At 42.8% G+C, this 12,444-nt stretch overlaps 1 protein-coding gene across 3 annotated transcripts in view; it reads right to left on the minus strand.

The window, feature by feature from the left end:
- CDH13 (cadherin 13) overlaps window positions 1-12,444 on the minus strand; it is a 1,266,064-nt gene that overhangs the window by 446,838 nt on the left and 806,782 nt on the right. For all 3 annotated transcript variants that reach the window (XM_074404611.1, XM_074404604.1, XM_003938055.4), the window contains exon 6: window positions 11,317-11,461. In XM_074404611.1, coding sequence (XP_074260712.1) covers window positions 11,317-11,461 — 145 coding nt within the window. The remainder of the gene's footprint in view (window positions 1-11,316; window positions 11,462-12,444) is intronic.

The raw sequence follows: 12,444 nt of genomic DNA on the forward strand, positions 1-12,444 counted from the left end.
TTTTTTTCTTTGATACTGAAAAACCCAACTCACGACCTATATTTTATAAGACATATACTTGAAAGGGATTTTATCTGCCCTCTTCCCATTGAACAGAGCATACGGAATCTCTGCCATTTGCTTAAGAAGGGAGGTGCTTCTACACATAAATTATTCAGGGTGTTAAAAAAAACCTTACTGTATATATATGAAGGTGAAGTGATTCAAAGGTATTTGCATAGATAAATGGAGTATGGGCTCTAGACTGTGTTCTCAGAAGGGGTGGTAGTCTTAGAGCAACGGTGCTGCAGTAAAAGCTGCTTTATCAAGCTCTCTGCTGATTATACATCTTTTCTGACATTTGTAGACTGTGTTGACCGATGGATGGCTCAGCATGCTTTATGCATCTTTGAGTTCTGGAGCATCTCTCAAACCACCGCTAGGGGGAGAATTTGGCCTTATTTGAGGTCACCACCATAAGGATGGGCTGTGTGGAGTTACCTGGCAAGCTGGGCTAGTACAAAATGACTAAGGAAGGTTGGTGGTGTGTTCTCTCTGTCTCCCTGTCTCTCGACACAAACACACACACACACGCACACATAAATATTCATAAACACACACATACACATACATGAAAATAAACTCACTCATGTATGTGTGTTAAGAAAATGCTCCCTTACACTTAAGGTAGATTTGGGATTACTCGCAATATCATCACAGGTGAAATAGTTAAAGGACAGTGAGTGTTTTGGATGAGGAGGAATTGAAAAAACACAGGAATTAGAGGCATACAGGTCTGAGTTTCAATCTGAGCTTCATCATCCCCCAGCTGTATGACCATGGGAGTAACCTAACCTCCCTGTGTGTCTGTTTCCACAACTGTCAAACGGTTGTAAGGACTGCTTTAAAAGCTAGCTGTAGAACTTGGACCAGCATCCAGTACATAATAGTGCCAGGAAGTTTTAGGACTGATGATCACTGCTTTGTTACCCTGTGACAGGCATCATCTCCCTCTCTTAATCCTAGAGAGATGCTCTTGGTAGACTTTCCCCTGAGCAGCAGGGATGCTTCATTTACTGACTTCCTCTAGTCTGCAAGCTCTGCGGAATCAGGGTCCACGTCTGTGTTACGCATCCACCCCTCCAACCCCATCCACATTGAACAGCATACCTGGTATACAGCAGGTACTCTGAAGATACTTGGTGAAGGAATGAATACATTTCCAATAAATACAACACTGATTTAAAAACTGAATTAAAAAAACAGTTCACCATGATTCATGCTTTCTGCCCTTTGGGGCCATCTGGTCATCCAGTGGAATTTATTGGGTGGACTCTGTGTGTCTGGGACTCTGGTAAAAGTTGGAAGTTAAAGGATGAAGAGGAAACCATTCAGTTCCCCTGGTCTTAAGTGTATGGCTGAGAAAGAGAACTGGAGGTAGAGTCCAGTTTCTATTTGCAGAAAATTTATAAACCTGTTAAGGCTTAAAGTATTATTGTAATTACATATAGATGGCATTGGCTACAATAAGCCGGCATCATAAAATGAGTCAATATTTGGTATTTCCCCATTTGTCACACACTGGCTGCAAAAATCTTACATGCTCTCTTACCTCCATCTCCATGGTTGCTACGCTCCTCTCAGGCCTACGACATTGAAATGCCTTTGTTTCCCTACTTCTTTCTTCATGAAATACCACAAGTCATTTTTCAACAGTAAAATCATATCTAACTGCTCTCTTTCTCAAAACCACCCAAGGGCTTTCTACTAAGTTTAAAATGCAATCAAAACTTATGGAGCTCTAAACCAGGGGTCTGCAAACTTTTTATCTGCAGAGGATCAGGTATTACATAACTTTTGCCCCCATGGAATATACAGTCTCTGTCCCAGCTGCCCAATTCTGCTAACATGATGCAAAAGCAGCCATAGTCAATACATGAATGAATGGGCATGTTTGTATTCTAATAAAACTTTATTAAAAAAAAAAAACAGGCAGAGGGACAGATTTGGCCCATGGCCCATAGTTTGTTGACTCATGCTTGGAAGGATCTTGCCCTTCCCCATCTCCCTGTCTCACCTGGTACTACCCTCCCTCAGGTCATTCCTGCCTCAGATCTCTGCACTTCCTGGCCCCGGTGTCTGGAATGTTCTTTCTCCATGCCTTTACGTGGTAGGCTCCTTTATTCTCACTGGGCTCAGCTTCGACATCATCTCTTTCGAGACGCCTTTTATTGACCTTACAGTCATTGTACCTTGTTTTATTTTATCCGCAACTTAAATTTATGTGGTGTATCCATTTTTGTTGGCACCTTTCTCCTCCCAGGAAAGTGGCAATGTCTTAAGAGTAGAGTTCTAAATGGTCTTGGCCACTGCCATGTCCCCAGAACCTAGAATATTATCTGACTCAGAGACTGCCCAGTAATACCTGTTGAATCAATTCGCTGATGAAATGGTTACAAAGAAATGATTTGAAATAAGGGTTTCCCTGAAATGAGAACTGTTTAATAACACCTGAATCTGCCACTCTGTTTTACTCAGCTTCAGCCCTAAAAATTGCTGGACTATTCCAAGTGGATCCTTTGATATCAGGGAAGATAAACAACAGCACTGGTGAGCACGCTCTGTGCTAGGACACTGACGGACTTTTCACTTTCACTTTGTGGCCACTCCACCACCACCATTTTCCATTTTGGCTAGAAATTCCTGACAGGTTTATTCTTACAGAAGACTGTAGAATGATCACTATGTTTCTGAAGCTACAAATATTCCTTTTCCCTGCTGCCGCTTTAAACTATCAGTTAAGTTACTCGATTTATACATTTTTACCTTTATTTTTAAATATCTGATGCCACAAATCCTTCACTCTTCCAAATGCACAGTGATGGAAGGATGACTCCCTAAAGGTATGGCCTAAAATATAAGGATGGCCTAAAATATATATATATATATACACACACATACACATATACACATATATACACAGACATATATATACACACATTGTAGTGGGCAGGGCTATTTAGCATTTGTTTTTACAAGGAAGTAATCAAAGGGAGCCCAAAGGCATCATATCTCCAGTTCACCCAGAATACAAAGGTCTAATATGAATGATAGGAGCATAGGTGATGAGCAGAGGAGAGGCAGATACATAGGCAAGCCCAGGAGTAAGACGTCAGGGTTAGAGAAGAGAGTGTTTCAGCAAACAATGGGGTGTCCATCTCTTGAGGTAATCTCTAGCCCCAGAGACACATGTGCAAATTTAGGGGGAGGGAGAGAGCTATGAATAAAAATGAAGAGGTGTTTTCACAGTTATCCACATTAAAGATAAAACATACAGTTCTGTTGGCTAGGTACTTTTCTACTGGAATAAAGGGGTTCAGGCATTCTCTCCTGTCCCAGAAGATGCCTTGGTATCCAGCTCCAGTGAGCCAGCAGCCAACAGCCCTAATAAGTGCAATGGTGCCCATCAGGATGGGGCTCGGATATGGAGGAGAGAAATCCTAATGGCTATGACAAAGGAGCTGGATGCCTTGGTTCTAAGCCCATGTGAGATATCACTGGAAGACCTTCAGGCATAGGAGCAACTTGGCAAAGATTCAGTTTCTTTTTCCTTTATGTGTATACATCTGACGGGTACGAGTGCAGTTTTGTTACACGGACGTGTAACACAGTAGTGAAGTCTTTGCTTTTAGTATAACTATCACCTGAGTAACATAAATTGAATTTATTAGGTAATTTCTCATACCTGATACCCTTGCCATGATTCCACCCTTCTGAGTCTCCAGTGTCTATTATTGGACACCCCATGTCCATGCATACACATGATTTATCTCTGACTTGTGAGTGAGAGCATGCAGTATTTGACTTTCTATTTCACCTAAGATAATGGCCTCCAGTTCTACCCATATTGTTGCCAAAGCCATGATTTTACACTCTTGTATGGCTAAAGAGTATTCCATTGTGCGTGTGTGTGTATGCATGTATGTACGGTATGGTGATAAATATATGTGGTGATAACTACATGAGAGTAGGCGTCTTTTTGATAGGATGGCTTCTTTTTCTTTATGTAGATACCCAGCAGTAGGACTGCTGGATTAAACGGTAGTTCTATTTTTAGTTTCTGGAGAAATATTCATACAGCTTTCCATATGGTTGTACTAGTTTGCATTTCCACTAACAGCATATAAGCATTCCCTTTTCTCTTGAATGACTAGGTGGAGTCAATAGCTAGCAAAGTTCAGATAATACTTTCCGTACCATTTGTTTCTAAATTTTCCCTCCGGGAAATGTTCTCTGATTGGATTATGTAACTCTTTCATGAAATTTGTTTTATGGTCACCTGCACTGCAGTGAATTGCACCATAATTCAAGCGCCGTCTCCTCCAATCTCGAGGGTTCTGCAGCACACTAACGACACCATCCCTGGGCAGTGCTCCTTCGTTAAAACTCCAGTGATGACTTGAGGAAAGGGGCCAGTCTCAATCACCACATTCCTCTGCCTCGGCCACAATATCCAGTGAGGATTCTATAGCAAAGCCATTCACAATCTACAAAACAGCTAGTGAAATGACCACAAAAACTTGTAGCTGCTGAGTGTAATCCAGAGAAACAAACAAACAAAAATATCCATTAGTATGCTCATGAGTGAAAAGAAAGACTATAGTATCCTGCTACATCAAGCTGTAACAAGCTTAACAAAGATACAGACTAAAATCCTCTGATTAAAAGCACACCTGAATAGGGATCAAAACACAACAAGGCATATCTGCTGTCCCATCAATCCCACCATATAAACGTATCCTAAAGACACTGTCACAAACATGGGAAGAGATGAGCTCTCCTCTGCAGAACTGATACAAGTGTAGAAAAATGAAAACAACCTCAGTCAACAGGAAATTGGTTAAGGAGACGATGGTAGAGCTGGGCTCTAGCTGTTTGAAACAATGATATAGCTTGGTGGTTATTGATTTACAAAAATGTCCATAGGACCCTGAGGAGTGAAGAGAGAGATTTACAGAAAAGCACATAGAGCTCCCATTCTGTAAAACTGTGCACCTGCACCTCTCTGTGTAGAGATGTCCAGAGAGAACCCCAGAACTGTGCTCACTAAAATATCAAATGTGGTTATCTCTGGATGGTGGAACTGGGGAGTCATTACATTTTCTTTCACTTGAAAAGAATGGAATTGCTTTATTTTTAAAAATATATCTACCTAAGAAAAAAGATGAAATAGTCACATGCCTGATAATCCAGAAACACACAGGATTGGTTGGGGAAGTTGAGAATGGAGAAGCCTGCAACGTGAAAGTCTGAAAATGCCAGCAAAAGAAAACCTGACTGTCGGTAGATTGAAAAGCCACATCACAGTTACTGCAACAAGTAAAGAGGTAACCAGAAAAGGGACTTTACTACCAGGGCATAGCAACAACCTGAAGACTGTCTGCCGACCTAAGTGTCCAATATCAACTATCAAATGTCCTAGCCATTTTTATTTAGCTCAAGCTGTTTTGGAAAACAGCAACTTCCAAGCAAAGCTGAGCTCTCAGGATAGCCATTGGTCCCAAAGGCCACTTGATCAGCTGTTTTTTTCTTACGTCTGGAATGGTTGAACATGTTTAAAAATTAAAGGAACCGTGTCTTGAAAAGAAACTCAGGTGCATCCTGGGGGAAAAATAAAAAATAAAAACTCCCTACATCATCTCTTCAGAGTGGCCTCTGCTCACTACAAGACTAGGTTTGGGCCCCCTGAGGTGAGCATCCCGTTCAGCTATGTTGTGGCACTTGCCACAATTTTCTTTCTTATTTATTTGTTGTTGTCCTCCCTCCTCAGCTATGAACACCAGGAAGGAACAAGCAGCACCTGCCAGGTCCACGGCTGCACGTTTAGAGCTTAGAATAGCACCAGCGCAGAGGAGACGCTTGATAAGCTTACTGGAGAAAATAATTAAAGGGAGCAAGAGAGAACAGCGAGGGAGGGAGAGTGGCTGGGCTTTCAGAAATTAGACAATGAGGACCTAACTGCTAATCTCTGCTTGTCTTCAACAACCTCAGGAAGAAGGATCAGACAGCGTGCACCTTTCATGACACAGAACGTGCACCTCTGTGTGAATGCCACATTTGTCTTTCTCAGCCATGCAGTGTGGGAGCTAATTCTTTCCTTCCATGACTTCTCACCATCTATCTTTCTCAAAGCTGCCCCACCTGTCCAGGATGGGGGCTGCCATTCTCCCAGCTGCCCTGGCTGCCATTTGGGGTGGCTAAAAGCCAGAAGGAATAATACAGCCTATAGCCAGCTCCTGATCTTGTTGGAAGGCCAAGGTCTCAAGAGGACAGGATATTTGAGCTGATGGATCCCAGGTTGCCCTTGTGCACGGCTGGCTGCACGAGCCTGGAAATTAAAGCCCTGCTTGCAGACAGCTTTGAATCAATGTCTCATCATCAGGTTGGGGGAGTAGATATCCCAGCTACCTGGCCCTCAGCTGGGTGAACTCTAATGTATGTGTTTAACATCATCTCCTAGAGCTCCCCCAAAAGGATAACATTGTAATTGGTCACTCGGGGAGCTGGCTTAATAATGTACCTCAAGTTGTCTGACTTCCTTTTCTATACCTCTCCTTACCTGGTATCTGTCCCTCAGGTAAACCACATGCCTCAATCTTCATCTCAGGGCCTGCTTCTCGGGGAGCTTGACATGCCATCCATCATGGTCAGCCTTTCTCAAAGGTGCTCAGGAAACCACAGGGAGCAAAACCCATGAACTGATGTCAACAAGGCATGATGGGGCCTTGGAATTAGTGCCCTCCAGGAATTTCAAGAGTTCTAACCCTCTACTCCTACTCATGAACACCTACTCCTAAACACCATGTCCTGGGCATCAGAAAACACCAGACTCACACAGAGATCTGGTCGTCCCCATGGAGCAGCCAGCGCCTTGGCTTGGGCCTCATAAATCAATGCCTGTGGCTCTGCAAAAGGAATAGCTCATGATCTGCAAAGTCAAAGACCATTATTTTCTGTTGATCTTCCTTCATTCAGGAATGATTCACCAAAACAATACCCCGGAGTTTAGCACTGAGCCACCCAGAGTGGTGTTCTGTCTGCACATACAGATAAATATGGGTGACCTTCCTTTCCGATAGATTGGTGCTGAGGGCATTTGAACACACAGGGACACAACAATGATGCGCAGTTTGTTGGAAGATGAATTTCTCTTCACACAACTCATGTGTCTCTTTGCTTTACCTTTGCTAAAGGGTACACTGCCAGAATAAAAATAATAATTGCAGTATTAACAGCACAAAGGCATTCCTTACACATTTATTATTTCCTAAGCACTGGGTGAAGCACACTGTCTCACTGAATCCTCACATATACTTCTCTAAGGTAGGTACTGTTTTATTCTATCCCCATTTGCAGAGGCTTCTAGAAGGTTCAGTAACTTGTCCAAAGTCTCACCGTGTTAAATAGCTGAGCAGAGAATCCAACACAGTTCTTGGCTACAACACTGTGAGCGGGAACAGCCACATAATTTGTGGGGCTCAGTGTAAAATGAAAATGCAGACTCCTTGTTAAACAATTATTAAGAATTTCAAGATGATGACAGCAGAACATTAAACTAAGCCCCAGGCCTTTCTGAGCATGGAACCCTTCTGTGCACTGGGCTGTGTGAGGCCGCAAAAGTTATGCCCATGAAGCTGTCTTTGGTTATGTGGACTCAGAAAAAAGTGATGTGAGTGATGATAAGGGCCTCAACATTCAACCCTGTTGAACCCTAGAGGTGCCTCAATGAGCCCGGCTATTTCGTCAGAAAAACTAGTCATTTTCTGTCAGTCTCTATATCAGTTTATCTGATAGAACTGCACAAATACTTCCCCTAGCTGGGCCTGCAAATAGTCTATGGTAAAAAACACAGAAGCAGGAGAGCAGACCCAATGGGCCAGGTGGCTTTGGGTCCCCCCGCTTTTCTTTCTGAGACAAAGTCTTGTTCTGTCACCCAAGCTGCAGTGCAGTGGCCTGATCTTGGCTCACTGCAACCTCCGCCTCCTGGGTTCAAGCAATTTCCCTGCCTCAGCCTCCTGAGTAGCTGGGATTACAGGCGCACACCACCATGGCCAGCTAATTTTTGCATTTTTAGTAGAGACAGCGTTTCGCCATGTTGGCCAGGCTGGTCTTGAACTCCTGACCTTGTGATCCGCCCACCTCGAGAGCCAAAAGTGCTGGGATTACAGGCGAGAGCCACCACACTCAACCGGCTCTTGGGTTTCTTGTAGCTCACACAAGGCCTAAGAACAAATGTAGGCTACTGTAGACAGAAGTGGACTAGTCTTTTGAGCAGGATGCCAGGGCAGATCTGGTCAAAATTTGCAGAGAATTGAGGCAGAAATGGCAGCCTCTTATCAACTGAGTAAGCAACTATTCACCAATCTTTGGAGCCAGAGACAGACATTAATTGGTCTCTTCCCCCAGCCATGTAACTTTGGCAAGTTCCTAAGCCTCTCTCATGTTCAGTTTTCTCATCTGTAAGATGGGGATGGTGCTGTCTACCTCTCAGGGCAGGAGGAGGGATAGTGAATGAAATGATGTACATATACGGCTCCTGACACACAATAAGTGCTCAACTAAGTGCTGTGACACCCGATGGCTGTTTTCATCATGAATTTGGCGGGACTATTGAAGGAGTCCAAGATTTGAAGTTGAGTTATGCAAGTTGGCTCCCAAGCACTGACCCCCATCTTTTATTTGTGAAAACTGGGAAAAGTCATGGAACTTTTTCCAGAGTCAGCCCCCCACCCACACCCTCACTCCCAATGGGTTCTGAATAATTTCTATAGCACATGGGATTCTACGAGCCACAGATGAACAGAGCATGATGGAAATAGAAGAGGCAAGCAATTTTTTTTCTTTTCTTTTCTTTTTTGTAGGTAGGGTTTTGCTCTTGTTGCCCAGGCTGAAGTGCAGTGGCACCATCTCAGCTCACTGCAACCTCCCTAACTGCTGAGATTGCAAGCCTCCCAGGTTAAACCAGTTCTCCTGCCTCAGCCTCCCGAGCAGCTAGGATTACAGGCATGCACCAGCATGCTGGGCTAATTTTTTATTTTTAGTAAAGACAGTGTTTCTCCATGTTGGTCAGGCTGGTCTCAAACTCCTGACCTCAGGTGATCCACCCACCTTGGCCTCCTAAAGTGTTGGGATTACAGGCGTGAGCCACTGCGCCTGGCCAAGACAATCATTTTTATAGCCAGTCAGGGTTTGTTGTTACTACCTGTAAATGATATAAGTTGAAGAAGAGGGAAGAGGTTGGAGAGAGAACACCATCTTCTTCCTCAGATTCCCACTGTCCTCATGGATGCTGTAACTCTCTTACAGGGTGCTAAGTAACCTAAGTGACTTTTTGTTTGAAACTTTTTTGTAACATTTCCACATTCTTGATCCCAAATCTGACTGATTCTATTTCAATTCCTGCTCTATAGTCCAACCCAGAGGGTGCTGAAAAAGAATACAATGAATCCATACAGACACCTGAGTCTTTATGTATTTTTTATAGGATAATACCAATCATAAATAGGCATTTGAGGTGGCTTATGTTCTGCTGGAGAAGTGTCTGCCCTTAACTGAATAAATTTGCGATTTAAGAAATGCAGTGTGCATAAAGAATTCTATCTTTCTTCAAAAAATATTGCATGTATATACAGCAATAAAATCTGAAACTCTTCTAAACTTTAAGGATGGGCACAGTGGGAGGAAAATTGGATATCGTCTAATCGTATACACACACAATATACAAAGACATATGTGAGCTCACAGCCACGCCGAATGTGACCACTGTCATTTACATTTAGAACACTTCTCCAGCCCATCTGAATTCTAGTCACTCACTCATGGGGCCCGGGTATCACAGACAGCAACTGGGAATCATTTTTCTGTTCTGCTCAAACTTTGGCCTCTTCAGTCGCTTTCCTCATTGGTTCTCCTAACGTGTTCTGCACATCAGCTTGTTTAAGAAGATTTCTGTAAACACCAAACCCAAATTCTAGGGTGTCTCTCACCACAAGCCACCTTTCCATCAAAAGCTGCTCACAGACAGCGGCCACATGGTCTGCCCTGAAGTGACCTGACCTCCCTTCACCTGCCCTCTCTCTTTTTCTCTAGACCTATCATTGCTCCTCTGCCTCCATCACTTCCCCAAACACCCTCCAGCACACATGCAGTGAATTCACTCTCACTTTTACAGAGTATATTCAAAGCTGGGAAGGAAGAGGGTTGCTCTTGCCCTTGGGGATCTGACGTGGTGCGTAAAGACCCAGTTCCTTGAAACTGATGAGAGGTTTTAGCCATCTTGCATGCAATTATTCACCTGGTTGTCTAGGAAGGTTACCATGGCAACATTTCCAGAGCCTCATGTATCTACATGTCACTGATACATCCTATCAATTCAGCAAAGGGGGAAAAATAGTCAAAGCAGCTCTCATCTCCTGTCTGGTCTGACGAATCACTATTTTTCTTATTTGGACATCACCTAGGCACAACAACATGACACTCCTAATATGGTGTTTTTTTCACTCAAGTGTATTTTAGGGCTGAAAATCAAAGTCCAGCCGAACAGGAATTTTCCCACTTTATTCTTCATTTTCAAAAGCACTATACGCAGGAGAGACTTCCATTGCTGGCTATGAAATACTTTAATTAGTGCGTATTGGGCCAAAAAAGGAAGCTCTAAATTCTAGAACCTTCCCTGGTAGAAAGGTTAAACATGGGGAAAGATAGCAGGAGCTCTATGGTAACCTTGAGTGACTTCTATCATGGCAGGTATATGCATTTCTGGAAAGAGATATCAAACATCTTCCTTTTGGTCCTCTGACTGAAGACAAAAGCTTTCTTCATGCACATCTTCTAAGGGAAGGGAAAAAGTCCGACCTATTTTACTGAAATAGCTCTTATTAAAAGGCCACTATGAAAAGAAATAACTGAGGAGCTTGTAATGAGGACCCAATTCTCATCAAAGCCCTGCTATAGCACAAAGTTCCCCCTTGGACCTTCACAAAGGTAAGCTGGATATTGACATGGTGCCCGACATCAGTCATGCCTTAGAGACTTAGATGGCAGTCATTCTTGGAGGACCACCTTCAGAGACAATGAAAGAGATTTTCATAGCTTGCAACACCTCGGTCAAGCTGTGCACTTTAGCCTTCTAACCTGGCTTCTATGCAGGAAAGTAACATGTCAACATTGATACAAGCTGACAGTCAGAATAGCCACACGATAGTCCCTAGAATCCACAAAGATTGTAGTGTCCCTCTTTCCGAGCCATTATGCTAAAGATAAATCACCATGACATACCTGTGGGTGACCCTTCCATGACGTGGCCAATGTAGGGGCCTTCCCGAAAGATCGGTCTGTTGTCATTCTGATCAATCACGATGACTTCCAGAGGCACCGGCCCCTCGAGAGTTTTGCCATTGGCATCAGTGGTCTCCACAAATAGCTATTTAAACAAAGAGATTGGGGAGAAAGAAGATATTAATTCACAATGAAAATGGAAGTAAGATTCTCTAGAGAAAGTAGGTTACATCAGCAATTTAAAGAGCCCTTGGCAATATTGAAACTGTGGTCTCAATGGATAGTCACTGGGACTAGAATAGAAACGAAACATTTCAGAATAAAAGGCAAAGATCAGTTCACATTAGATCCCCCTTAGGAAATTTACAAATTTACAATTAATTCATCAAATCTGCAAAGAAAGTTAAAAACAAAACAAAAACCCCAGAACATAAACAGCCATAGCCAAGAAATTAGGCTTATATCATTTCTGTATTCCCAATATAATTATGCTTAAAAATAATGTTATGCTAATAAAAATAATGGACTAAGCAGTTATGAACCAAGTACATTAAGAGATAACCAAAAATGTTTATGGCAATTTTTTAGGAGAAAGTCAGGTCAGTATTTGTAGGGGGCTTTCCTCAGGCTAGGAACTCAGAATTTGCAGGGGCCCTGAAAGACACCTTGGGATTCCTGCCCACCAGGCTCTTTACAATCTCGGAGGATTTCAAAATCCATGAACCACTTCCATAGGGAACTACTTTCAGAGCTCAATGAAGAAGGCAGCATTAAAAACAAACAAACAAAAAAACCCAGCTTTTTGGTTGTCTTGGAAACAAAGAATTATGCCATTGCATTTCCAGTGAATCACAGGGACCTTATGTGTTAATTTTCTGTGCTTAATTCAGCCTTGATTTAACTCAGCCATACCAGTAACACTTCTTGGATATAAGTGGTGATTGCTGCATAGGAATATTTTGGTGAGAAAGGGCACCTGCGTTTGGAATCCTAGTACAACTCTTTTCTAACTGTGTAACCTTGAGCAAGACACCGGAGCTCAGTTTTCTCATCTATAAATGGGGTTAATAAAAACACTTATTAGGATAAAACAAACACTTATCCAATGCTTATCTAGGCTCTATACTC

The sequence above is a fragment of the Saimiri boliviensis genome, chromosome 1, assembly GCF_048565385.1.
Source record: "Saimiri boliviensis isolate mSaiBol1 chromosome 1, mSaiBol1.pri, whole genome shotgun sequence".
Lineage (NCBI taxonomy): Eukaryota > Metazoa > Chordata > Mammalia > Primates > Cebidae > Saimiri > Saimiri boliviensis.